Source organism: Hyla sarda, chromosome 2 (assembly GCF_029499605.1).
Source record: "Hyla sarda isolate aHylSar1 chromosome 2, aHylSar1.hap1, whole genome shotgun sequence".
Taxonomy (NCBI): Eukaryota; Metazoa; Chordata; class Amphibia; order Anura; family Hylidae; genus Hyla; species Hyla sarda.
Window position 1 is genome coordinate 100598908 of NC_079190.1, and position 13799 is coordinate 100612706.

The 13799-nt window shown below is 47.1% G+C and overlaps 1 protein-coding gene and 1 long non-coding RNA gene across 10 annotated transcripts in view; one reads left to right on the forward strand and one right to left on the reverse strand.

Moving 5' to 3' along the window:
* Positions 1 to 13799, reverse strand: part of SCN8A (sodium voltage-gated channel alpha subunit 8) — a 260584-nt gene that overhangs the window by 85510 nt on the left and 161275 nt on the right. For all 9 annotated transcript variants that reach the window (XM_056562694.1, XM_056562701.1, XM_056562698.1 and 6 more), the window contains exons 13-14: positions 13078 to 13213; positions 7150 to 7388 (exon numbers count right to left, since the gene is read on the reverse strand). In XM_056562694.1, coding sequence (XP_056418669.1) covers positions 7150 to 7388; positions 13078 to 13213 — 375 coding nt within the window. The remainder of the gene's footprint in view (positions 1 to 7149; positions 7389 to 13077; positions 13214 to 13799) is intronic.
* The window catches only part of LOC130358836 (uncharacterized), a 43145-nt gene that overhangs the window by 24145 nt on the left and 5201 nt on the right, over positions 1 to 13799 (forward strand). The window lies entirely within an intron of this gene.

Below are 13799 nucleotides of genomic sequence, written 5' to 3' on the forward strand. Positions count from 1 at the left end.
AAAGGGAAACACCAGCATGTTAGCGTAAAAAAATTTTTTTTACACTAACAGGCTGGTGTAGACCCCAACTTTTCCTTTTCATAAGGGGTAAAAGGAGAAAAAGCCCCCCAAAATTTGTAGTGCAATTTCTCCCGAGTACGGAAATATCCCATATGTGGCCCTAAACTGTTTCCTTGAAATACGACAGGGCTCCAAAGTGAGAGAGCACCATGCGCATTTGAGGACTACATTAGGGATTGCATAGGGGTGGACATAGGGGTATTCTACGCCAGTGATTCCCAAACAGGGTGCCTCCAGCTGTTGCTAAACTCCCAGCATGCCTGGACAATCAGTGGCTGTCCGGAAATGCTGGGAGTTGTTGTTTTGCAACAGCTGGAGGCTCCGTTTTGGAAACACTGCTGTACAATACGTTTTTCAATTTTATTGGGGGGGACAGTGTAAGGGGGTGTATATGTAGTGTTTTACTCTTTATTAGGTGTTAGTGTAGTGTAGTGTTTTTAGGGTACATTCACACTGGCAGTTTCCCGCTAGGAATTTGCGCTGCGGCGAAAAATTTGCCGCAGCTCATACTTGAAGCAGGAAACTTACTGTAAACCCGCCCGTGTGAATGTACCCTGTACGTTCACATGGGGGGGGGGGGGGGGCAAACCTCCAGCTGTTTCAAAACTACAACTCCCAGCATGCACGGTCTGTCAGTACATGCTGGGAGTTGTAGTTTTGAAACAGCTGGAGGCACACTGGTTGGAAAACCTTCAGTTAGGTTCTGTTACCTAACTCAGTATTTTCCAACCAGTGAGTCTCCAGCTGTTGCAAAACTACAACTCCCAGCATGCACGGTCTGTCAGTACATGCTGGGAGTTGTAGTTTTGAAACAGCTGGAGGCACACTGGTTGGAAAACCTTCAGTTAGGTTCTGTTACCTAACTCAGTATTTTCCAACCAGTGAGTCTCCAGCTGTTGCAAAACTACAACTCCCAGCATGCACGGTCTGTCAGTACATGCTGGGAGTTGTAGTTTTGAAACAGCTGGAGGCACACTGGTTGGAAAACCTTCAGTTAGGTTCTGTTACCTAACTCAGTATTTTCCAACCAGTGAGCCTCCAGCTGTTACAAAACTACAACTCCCAGCATGCACAGTCTGTCAGTACATGCTGGGAGTTGTAGTTTTGAAACAGCTGGAGGCACACTGGTTGGAAAATACTGAGTTGGGTTCTGTTACCTAACTCAGTATTTTCCAACCAGTGTGCCTCCAGCTGTTGCAAAACTACAATTCCCAGCATGTCTGATCACAGAAGGGCATGCTGGGAGATGTAGTTATGCAACAGCTGGAGGTACGCAACCAACTCCCAGCATGCCGAGACAGCTGTTTTCTGTGTGGGCATGCTGGAATTTGTAGTTTTGCAACATCTGGAGTGCTACAATTTAGAGATCACTGAACAGTGATCTCCAAACTGTGGACCTCCAGATGTTGCAAAACTACAACTTCCAGCATGCCCAGACAGCAAACAGCTATGTGGGCATGCTAGGAGTTGTAGTTTTGCAAGATCTAGAGGGCAGTATAGAGATCACTGTGCAGTGGTCTCTAAACTGCAGACCTCCAGCTGTTGCAAAACTACAAATTCCAGCATGCCCACACAGCAAACAGCTGTCTGGGCATGCTGGGAGTTGTAGTTTTGCAACATCTGGAGGGCTACAGTCTAGAGACCACTATAGTGGTCTCAGACTGTAGCCCTCTAGATGTTGCTAGGCAACTACTCACCGGCTTCCGTCGCATCCGGGAGCCGTCCTCTTCTGCAGCACGCCGCTGCAGATCTCTGTCGCCGACCGCCGATCCCCGTCGCTCCGCTGCCTCCGGAGGGGTAAGTGGACTCCGGCGCCGCTCCTCTTCGTTTTCCCCGTTCTGCCCCGCCTATTGTGGGAGGGCAGGACGGGGAAAACGAAAGTAAACCCCTCCGCCCCAGATCTGCTATTGGTGGTCGCGTCTAGACCACCAATAGCAGAGATAGGAGGGGTGGCAACTCTGCCACCTCACTCCTATCGCTTTAGGGGGATCGTGAGTGTCTTAGACACCCGCGATTCCCCTTCTATTCCGGGTCACCGGGTCACCATAGACCCGTAATGACCCGGAATCGGCGCAAATCGCAAGTGTGAATTCACTTGCGATTTGCGCCGATCGCCGACATGGGGGGGTCTAATGACCCCCCTGGGCATTTGCACGGGGTGCCTGCTGATAGATATCAGCAGTCACCCCGGCCCGGTCCCCGCCCGGCACGCGCCGGGGGCCGAAATTCCCACGGGCGTATGGATATGCCCTTCGTCCTTAAATACCAGGACACAAGGGCGTATGCATACGCCCTTCGTCCCCAACAGGTTAGAATACCATTTTTGCATTGATAGGATTGATCGCTTTTTATTCATTTTTTCATGATATAAAAAGTGACCAAAAATACACTATTTTGGACTTTGGAATTTTTTTGCACATACGCCATTGACCGTGCGGTGTAACCCGTTCAGGACCCATGACGTAACGTTATGTCCCGACACCCTGGGTCTTAAGGACCCATGACGTACAGTTACATCATGGGCAGTTCCGGTCCCCGCCGGGCGGAGATCGGACCGGGATGCCTGCTGAAATCATTCAGCAGGCATCCTGTACAAATGACCAGGGGGGTCATCAGACCCCCCCATGTCGGCGATCGCGGCAAATCGCGAGTGAATTCCCACTTGCGATTTGCGCGATTCAGGGTCATTACGGGTCTATAGTGACCCGGTGACCCGGAATGTAAGTAGGATCGCGGGTGTCTAAGACACCCAGGATCCCCCTGAAGCAATAGGAGTGAGGTGGCACGGGTGCCACCCCTCCTATCCCTGCTATTGGTGGTCTAGACGCGACCACCAATAGCAGATCGGGGGCGGGGGGGTTTACTTTCGTTTTCCCCGTCCTGCCCTCCCACAATAGGCGGGGCAGGACGGGGAAATGGCGGGGACCGGCGCCGAAGATCCACTTAGCGATCCGGGCGGGCGACGGAGGCTGCAGGCGACGGAGATCGGCGGGCGGCGATGACGTGCGGCTGGATCTGACGGAAGCTGGTGAGTTGCCTAGCAACATCTGGAGGGTACAGTTTGAGACCATTATACAGTGGTCTCTAACTGTAGCCCTCCAGATGTTGCAAAACTACAACTCCCAGCATGCCCAGACAGCTGTTTGGGCATGCTGGAATATGTAGTTTTGCAATAGCTGGAGGGCTACAGTTTGAGACCACTATATAGTGTTCCCTAAACTGTAGCCCTCCAGATCTTGCAAAACTACAACTCCTAGCATGCCCAAACAACTGTTTGCTGTTAGAGCATGCTGGGAATTTCAGTTTTGCAACAGCTGGAGGACCACAGTTTGGAGATCACTTTGCAGTGTTCTCTAAAACTGTAGCCCTCCAGATGTTGCAAAACTGCAATCAGCTGTCTCGGCATGCTGGCAGTTGTAATTGCGTACCTCCAGCTATTGCATAAATACATCTCCCAGCATGCCCTTCGGCGATCAGTACATGCTGGGAGTTGTAGTTTTGCAACAGCTGGAGGCAGACTGGTTGGAAAATACTGAGTTAGGTAACAGAACCTAACTGAAGGTTTTCCAACCAGTGTGTTTCCAGCTGTTGCAAAAGTACAACTCCCAGAATGCACGGTCTGTCAGTACATGCTGGGAGTTGTAGTTTTGAAACAGCTGGAGGTTTGCCCCCCCCATGTGAACGTACAGGGTACATTCACACAGGCAGGTTTACAGTAAGTTTCCTGCTTCAAGTTTGTGCTGCGGCAAATTTTTCGCCGCAGCTTCAACTCCTAGCGGGAAACTCACCGTAACACGTCAGTGCGAATGTACCCTAAAAACACTACACTAACACATAATAAAGAGTAAAACACAAGATATACACCCCTTACACTGTCTCCCCCCCCCCCCCCAATAAAAATTTAAACCGTATTGTATGGCAGTGTTTCCAAAACGGAGCCTCCAGCTGTTGCAAAACAACAACTCCCAGCATTTTCGGACAGCCACTGACTGTCCAGGCATGCTGGGAATTTAGCAACAGCTGGAGGCACCCTGTTTGGGAATCACTGGCGTAGAATACCCCTATGTCCACCCTATGCGATCCCTAATTTAGTCCTCAAATGCGCATGGAGCTCTCTCACTTTGGAGCCCTGTCGTATTTCAAGGAAACAGTTTAGGGCCACATATGGGGTATCTCCGTACTCGGGAGAAATTGCACACACATTTTGGGGGGCTTTTTCTCCTTTTACCCCTTATGAAAAGGAAAAGTTGGGGCTACACCAGCTTGTTAGTGTAAAAAAAAGAAAAAAATTTACACTAACATGCTGGTGTTGCCCTATACTTTTTATTTTCACAAGGGTTAAAAGGAAAAGAAGACCCCAAAATTTGTAACGCAATTTTTCCTGAGTACAGAAATACCCCATATCTAGGTGTTACATGCTCTGCGGGCGCACAACAAGGCTCAGGAGTGAGAGCGCACTATGTAGATTTGAGGCCTAAATTGGTGATTTGCACAGGGGTGGCTGATTTTACAGCGGTTCTGACATAAACGCAAAAAAAATAAATACCCACATGTGATCCCATTTTGGAAACTACACCCCTCACATAATGTAATAAGGGGTACAGTGAGCATTTACGCCCCACATGTGTCTGAAAGATTTTTGGAACAGTGGTCCGTGAAAATGAAAAATTAATTAAATTCTGTGAGGGGTGTAGTTTCCAAAATAGGGTCACATGTGGGGGGGTCCACTGTTCTGGCACCACGGGGGGCTTTGTAAACGCACATGGCCCCTGACTTCCATTCCAAACAATTTTTTTCCCAAAAGCTCAATGACGCTCCTTCTCTTCTGAGCATTGTAGTGCGCCAGCAGAGCACTTGACGTCCACACATGGGGTATTTCCATACTCAGAAGAGATGGGGTTACAAATTTTGGGGGGTATTTTCTGCTATTAACCCTTGCAAAAATGTGACATTTGGGGGGAAACACACATTTTAGTGAAAAAAAAATTATTTTTTTTTACATATGCAAAAGTCATGAAACACCTGTGGGGTATTAAGGCTCACTTAATTCCTTGTTACGTTCCTCAAGGGGTCTAGTTTCCAAAATGGTATGGCATGTGTTTTTTTTTTTTGCTGTTCTGGCACCATAGGGGCTTCCTAAAGGCAACATGCCCCCCAAAAACCATTTCAGAAAAACGTACTCTCCAAAATCCCCTTGTCGCTCCTTCGCTTCTGAGCCCTCTACTGCGCCCGCCGAACACTTTACATGGACATATGAGGTATGTGCTTACTCGAGAGAAATTGGGCTACAAATACAAGTATACATTTTCTCCTTTTACCCCTTGTAAAAATTCAAAAATTGGGTCTGCAAGAACATGCGAGTGTAAAAAATGAAGATTGTGAATTTTCTCCTTCACTTTGCTGCTATTCCTGTGAAATACCTAAAGGGTTAAAATGCTGACTGAATGTCATTATGAATACTTTAGGGGGTGCAGTTTTTATAATGGGGTCATTTGTGAGGTATTTCTTATATGAAGACCCTTCAAATCCACTTCAAACCTGAACTGGTCCCTGAAAAATAGTGAGTTTGAAAATTTTGTGAAAAATTGGAAAATTGCTGCTGAACTTTGAAGCCCTCTGGTGTCTTCCAAAAGTAGAAACACGTCAATTTTATGATGCAAACATAAAGGGAATTTTGGGGAATATCCATTTTCCTTACAAGCAGAGAGCTTCAAAGTTAGAAAAATGCAAAATTTTCAAATTTTTCATAAAATTTTGGGATTTTTCACCAAGAAAGCATGCAAGTTACCACAAAATTTTACCACTATGTTAAAGTAGATTATGTCACAAAAAAACAATCTCTGAATCAGAATGAAAGGTAAAAGCATCCCAGAGTTATTAATGCTTAAAGTGACAGTGGTCAGATGTGCAAAAAATGGCCAGGTCCTACAATGAAAATTGGCTGGGTCCTTAAAGGGTTAATTAACGATATATTTTTATAATTCGGACATTTCCGCACGCGGCGATACCATATATGTTTATTTTTATTTACACTGTGTTTTTTTTCCACTTTTTTTTTTGCAGTGTTATAGCTCCCATAGGGACCTATAACACTGCACACACTGATCTTTTACATTGATCACTGGTTTCTCATAGGAAACCAGTGATCGATGATTCTGCCACTTGACTGCTCATGCCTGGATCTCAGGCACTGAGCAGTCATTCGGCGATCAGACAGCGAGGAGGCAGCAGCTATCTCGAACAGCCCACTGAGCTAACCAGCACTTTTTACTTTCACTTATAGCCGCGTGGCTCAGCTTTGAGCGCGCGGTTAAAGGGTTAATAGCGCGCGGCACCGCGATCAGTGCCGCGCACTATTAGCGGCGGGTCCCGGCTTCACTATGACGCCGGGCCCGCCGTGATATGATGCGGGGTATATATGACCGTGGGAGACGGGACCAAGGACGTACTCATACGTCCTTGGTCCTTAAGAGGTTAAGTTAAGGGTGTCAATAATTTTGTCCAGACCATTCTTGGAGTTTGGTGTGACATTATGTCCAATTTTCTTTTTTTCCTCCCTTTTTTGGTTTAGTTCCAATACACACAAAGGGAATAAACATGTGTATAGCAAAACATGTGTTACTGCAATCCTTTTCTGTGAGAAATACTTCATTTTCATGAAAAATTTCAGGGGTGCCAACGTTTACGGCCATGATTGTATATATACACATACACACTCACAAATATACAAACTTACACAAACACATTTATATTCTGAACTTATGATGTCTGCGTATTATGATACCAGGAATGAAAGTGAATTCCACCTGAAAAAAGACTTCCATTGAATTCAATGTGAGTTCTATGACTCTCTTACGAGGTGTATCCAAATTCCACAGGAATAACCGGCATGTAAAGTCAATTATGTGTCAAATAAATGCCTATTCCACTTCATTTCTGCTTTATTTTAACCTAAAGCAAAAAAGGATTTCTGTTCTAAAACGTCAACAGTAAAATATTTTAAAAACTATTCTCCCCAATTTCCTCACTGTGAACATAACCTAGGTGTCTATGAGACTCAAGCAGTCTATGCTACAGACAATGACCTACCAGGTTTCCTACATATAAAACGCCTTCAAACTCCTCACTCATAGGGTAGTGTTCCATGGCCATAAACAAAGTGTTGAGAACAATGCAAATGGTGATAGCCAAGTCCACAAAGGGATCCATTACAAATATGTTCACCATGGTCTTGATACGTATCCATAAAGGGCAACACGTCCATATCAAATATGTGTCTGCAAACTTGTACCACCAGGGTGGACACTTCCTCTGAGATTCTTCCAGTTCTAGAGAAAGAAAAGACAATAGAATTATAAGCTATGGTTCTTGAAGTCAATAGGTAGACACCAGCATTCCCTACATGGGTTTAATGGGAGTTTCAGATTCCTAATGCCATATAACACAATATATTTCCATTATTCCCTAAGATGCCCACAAACATAACTGTTTATAATAAATTAACAAAAATATTTTTGCAGTACAGTATAAGTACACAGTGGCAGCAATGTGTATATAAAAACTGTACAGTATAGTAAATGTTAAGGATTGTAATTGGGACGTCAGGCTGCAAATAAGTGTTGATCCTGGTGATCGGCGATTGTTTGCACATTCTTCACAAGGTATGTCCAATTGTGCGGTCATGCCACACAAAAGGATTGCTGAATTGTTTGTGTGTGGTCCTTTTTTGGCCGCACAAAAATTGTGATTATTCGACAAACTAATGTTTGCTTGTTTGTCGTTCGATTGCTGGTCCTTTTACACAGGCTCATTCACCCAATAATCGGCCTGTGTAAAAGTACAATGAAAGTCCCTCAAAATCTTCCCACAGAAGTTTGCAAAATAGCTACAATTGTTAAAAAAATTGTTTTTCACCATTACATCTATGAAAAATACTAGGAATGATTTTGTCTGCGTGTTCAAAATATTCACAACTGCGCAATGGCCGATCAATATAAATTACAATTCCAAACAGGGACCGAAAGACCACATTGAGTTATGCTGCACTGTTCTACTTCAAATGAATAGAACCTGAAAAGGAACACCACCCTATGGAAGGGCTGAATGCAGGACTGAATAGAGATATTTATATCTGACCCTAGAACTTAGTGTAAAGCAAAGCCTTGGCCTACAGATGATGTCAGACACCATGAGCGTTGGTGCTTGTCAGGAAAATGACATTAGAAAACTTGGATTTTTTCAGGTGTAATTCATTTGGTTAAGGTATATGTTGACATAGAATACATAAATGAAGTAGACAGATATAGTATAGTGGCAACACTGGTTGTACACAGTGAGGCACTGTTCACTTGATGGTTTTACCTACAGTGCAAATATCAATAGCTTTCAGAGGACCCCACTGACCCAACGTACAGTGGGATGGTCCTTCTGGCATACTGTATGTTGAAGAGGTGTACGTTGTCATACCGTAACGGTCCGGACAGGTGACTGGAGGTGGATCCACTGGACCAGAGGAGTGATGGCGTGGGCCATACCCAGGGAACGGAATCTAAGGAGCTACTGGTCTTCACCAGAGCCCGCCGCAAAGCAGGATGGTCTTGCTGCGGCAGGTAGCCCCCAGGTCGTTCCACCAGATAGCGACTCAACCCCTCTGGTTGCTGAGATAGGCGCGGTACAGGAGGAACGGACAGAAGCGTAGTCAGATGTAGCAAAGGTCAGGGCAGGCGGCACAGGTTCAGAAGCGGTAGTCACTAGCAACAGGTCTAGGCAGGCAGCAAAGGTTCAGAGGCGGTGGTCAAGGGCAAGGGTCGGCAACAGGCAGGGAACACTTTAATAATGGGAACGCTTTCTCTGAGGCACGAGGTACAAAGATCCAGCGAGGGCAGGAAGGGGCTGGAGACTTTTATAGACAGTAAGGGCCAGGCACCAATCAATGGTGCGCTGGCCCTTTAAATTTCATGAAGCCGACGCGCACGCGCCCTAAGGAGCGGGGCCACGCGCGCCGGGAGGAAGAGGCAGCGCAAGGGGACGGGACCACGGGTAAGAGGACTCGGGATGCGGCGTGTGTACGGGGACCGGCCGCCACACTAACCGCATCCCCGACGGAGGAAACCCTGCGCTCCCGGTCAGCGTGTATGACCGGGACGCGCAGGGAAGCCGCAGACTGGGGCAGAGGCAGCGAGCGCTCCGATCCAGAGGAGGGGATCGGAGCGCTCACTGTAACAGTACCCCCCTCCTTAGGTCTCCCCCTCCTTTTGGAACCAAGAAAGCTGGGGATGAGGCTGCGGTCCAAGATGTTCTCCTCAGGCTCCCAAGATCTCTCCTCAGGACCGCAGCCCTCCCAGTCGACCAAAAAAAATCTTCTTCCCCGGATGAGCTTGGACGCCAAAATTTCCTTGACAGAGAACACATCCGTGGTGCCGGACACAGGGGTAGGAGTAGAGACCTTGGGGGAGAAGCGATTAAAAATGGCAGGCTTTAGGAGGGAGACATGGAAGGAGTTGGGAATCCTGAGGGAGGGAGATGGAGTTGGTAGGGCACCGGATTGATTTGCTTCTTGATTCTATAGGGTCCCAAGTAGCGGGGACCCAACTTGTAGCTTGGGACCCTAAAACTTATATATTTGGAGGAGAGCCACACCTTGTCACCGGGGAAAAACTCTAGAGGAGCTCTGCGTTTCTTGTCCGCCTGAGACTTCATGCGGGCAGAGGATTTGAGGAGAGCGGTGCGAGTCTCTCGCCAGACAGAAGAGAAATCCCGGACAAGGTCATCAACTGCAGGTACGGGAGAAGGGGAAGTCAGCGGCAGCGGTGGAAGAGGATGGCGACCAAAGACTACAAATGGAGACAATGGAGACTTGTTAGAGGCAGAGGAGTGCTTGTAATTATAGGAAAATTCTGCCCAGGGAAGCAGATCGGACCAGTCATTGTGGCGTGAGGAGACAAAGTGGCGTAGGTATTCTCCCAAAATTTGATTCACCCGCTCCACTTGGCCATTGGACTGAGGGTGATGGGAAGATGAGAAGTCCAACTTGACCCCGAGCTGACCGCATAGCTCCCTCCAGAATTTAGAAACAAACTGTACCCCTCGGTCAGAGACAATGTGCTTGGGGAGACTATGGATGCGGAAGATGTGTTGGAAAAACTGTTTGGCCAATACTGGCGCAGACGGAAGACCAGGCAGAGGTACAAAGTGGGCCATCTTCGAGAAGCGATCTACTACGACCCAAATGACCGTCATTCTGTTGGAGGAGGGAAGGTCGGTGACAAAGTCCATGGCGATATGAGACCACGGAGTCTCAGGAATAGGGAGGGGCAAGAGAAAACCAGTCGGCTTCAGGACTTGTCCCGAGCACAAATCATACAGGCTTGGACGTAGTCCCAGACATCTTTTTCCAAAGTAGGCCACCAGTATCTTTGGGAGATAAGCTGGAGAGACTTCTGTACCCCAGGATGACCTGCAAATAAAGAGGCATGGCCCCACTTGAGGACACGTGGCCGCTGCCGTGGAGGCACATAGGACTTGCCTGGAGGGAGAGAGCGCAGATCCACAGGAGCAACGGCAATTATGCGCTCAGGCGGAATTATATGTTGGGGAGTAGTTTCGTCGCCCACAACATCGGAAGAGCGGGAAAGGGCGTCCGCCCTGATATTCTTGTTCGCTGGACGAAAATGAATCAGAAAATTAAAGCGAGCAAAGAACAACGACCAGCGAGCCTGACGTGGATTCAGCCTTTGAGTGGATTGGAGGTAGGCAAGGTTCTTGTGGTCCGTGAAAATACACACAGGGTGGATGGAACCCTCGAGAAGATGCCTCCACTCCTCTAGTGCCAATTTTATGGCCAAAAGTTCCCTGTCACCAATAGAATAGTTTCTCTCGGCGGGAGTGAAGGTCTTGGAGTAGAAGCCGCAAGTGAGAGTCTTGCCCCTGGGTGACTTTTGGGTGTGTACGGCTCCGGCTCCCACAGAGGAGGCATCCACTTCCAGGGAAAAAGGCTTAGTGGGGTCAGGTCGTGAGAGTACAGGTGCTGTGGCAAAAGAGGCTTTCAAAGACTGGAAAGCCTCTTCAGCTTGAGAAGGCCATGATTTAGGATTAGCCCCTTTCTTGGTCAAAGCTACTATGGGAGACCCCAGAGTGGAGTAATGGGGAATGAATTGCCTATAATAATTGGCAAAACCCAAAAATCTTTGAATGGCACGCAGTCCAGAGGGGCGTGGCCAGTCCAGTACGGCTGAGAGCTTGGCTGGGTCCATCTGTAGACTCCGGGCTAAAATGATGTACCCTAGGAAGGGCAAACTGGACCGCTCGAACAGGCACTTCTCGAACTTAGCATATAGTCGATTCTTTCTTAGGCGCGAAAGAACAAGACGGACATGGACCCGATGTTGGTCCAGGTTGGTGGAGAAGATGAGGATGTCGTCAAGGTATACAACCACGCAGGTGTAGAGCAAGTCTCTAAAAATGTCATTGACAAATTCCTGAAACACAGCTGGCACGTTGCAAAGACCGAATGGCATCACTAGGTATTCAAAATGGCCATCCCGTGTGTTGAAAGCGGTCTTCCACTCATCCCCCTCACGGATTCGGATCAGGTTATAAGCTCCCCGCAGATCCAATTTGGTGAAGATCCTAGCCCCTCGGAGATGGTCAAATAGCTCGGAGATCAAGGGGAGAGGGTAACGATTCTTGACCGTAATCTTGTTTAGTCCTCTGTAGTCAATGCAAGGACGGAGGGACCGTCCTTTTTGGAAACAAAGAAAAAACCAGCCCCAGCAGGAGAGGAGGATTTTCTTATAAAACCTCTTTGTAGATTTTCACGAATGTACTCCGACATGGCGAGAGTCTCTGGTGGTGAGAGTGGGTAGATTTTACCTCGGGGTGGGGTAGTCCCAGGCACCAAGTCGATAGGACAATCATAGGGTCTATGAGGTGGAAGAACTTCGGCCTGTTTCTTGCAAAAAACATCAGCAAAGCAGTGGTAAGGCTCCGGAAGATCAGGTGGCGGAGGAACAGTGGGGTGTTGCTTGACAAAAACAGACTTGAGACAACGGCCAGAACAAGAGGAACCCCACTTCAGGATCTCTCCGGAGGACCAATCCAGGATGGGACAGTGATGCTAAAGCCATGGCAGGCCCAAGAGGAGTTCAGAGGAGCAGTATGGAAGAACCAAGAACTCCAAAGTCTCTGTATGCGAAAACCCGATGTTCATCTGTAAAGGCAAAGTGCGGTACTGCACAGTGGCAGAAAGTCTCTCGCCGTTGACGGTAGAAATGAAGAGTTGCTTGGGCAAACGGACCACAGGAATCTGGAACTTATCAACCAGAGAGGCGTGGATGAAGTTGCCGGCAGATCCAGAATCCAGGAAGCGTTGGCAGTGAAGGTAGACCTGGCAGGCAGGAAGAGGCAGCGCAAGGGGACGGGACCGCGGGTAAGAGGACTCGGGATGCGGCGTGTGTGCGGGGACCGGCCGCCACACTAACCACATCCCGGACGGAGGAAACCCTGCGCTCCCGGTCAGCGTGTCTGACCGGGAAGCACAGGCAAGCCGCAGACTGGGGCAGAGGCAGCGAGCGCTCCGATCCAGAGGAGGGGACCGGAGCGCTCACTGTAACACATACCTTTTATGCAACTATATAGAATGTAGTAGTCAATGATGCTATTCAGTATTCAAGTTTTTCTCCATAAGGGTACATTCACAAATATATAATAAGAAAAACCACAGTAGATTTTGTTTCTACCCATTGACTTCAATGAGTCTGCAGCAAATTCACAGTGGAAAAGCTGCCTCAGATTTTGGATGTGCAAATGTACCCCTATGAAAGATCTCCAATAGATCGGCAGCCTCAAATCTGCAGCAGATCCTGTACACGTGAATGAAAGTGTATTTTTCTAATGACAGCCTATGGAGATATATGCCACTCTATAGATATAAATTAACATATGTCTGAGGGTGTTTCAAGTATACATTGGCAAACACTCAAATACACAAAAAGACACATGGATACAAGCGTCCTGTACCTTCCACCAGTGTATGTGTTATGACACTCAGGACACTATTGGCTCTGTTCTTTTTCCCAAATGATGCATGCAGTTGATCCATAGACACTCGGAGAGACCCAGAAGGCTTCTTCTTGATCTCCACCTCTGTTGTAGCCTGTAAAAGAATACATCTAGTTAGACAAAAAGGAAATGAAGAAACCTTGTACCCTCACTGGCTTTTTGAAGAAATATTCAAGACATTTTAGTATTTTGACCACTGAAAACTGTTATCATTTACTTGCAGTCACTAACCTGCTATCTACATTAGTGTATTTCATACAGACAATAAAACTGAAGTAAGTGGTGAGCTACTGCAGGGTTTACCCTAAAATACTTCCATGTGGTCTCACATTATTTAACATGATGAGAACCCCATATTACTGAATATATGTTTACCCCATATTACTGATTACGGTATATATTGTCCTTTAAAGCCCATGTGAATCACTGAACATTATTCTGGAATATATGTAGAATTATTCTACATAAGTATTCCTAATCTGCTGGCTTCAGATCTCTTATTGTTGCTTTAGTTTATGTATAGAAAATGCTTAGGGTGTGTCATTACACTAGGGTCTGTAGATTTATCTGATTATAGGGGCTCAGTTAGCTGACAGGGTTCTGTTCATTAACAACTTGTTGACAGTTTCCCCACAACAACCATTAGATTGGTAAATATATGTATTGCCTAAAGTCAGTCT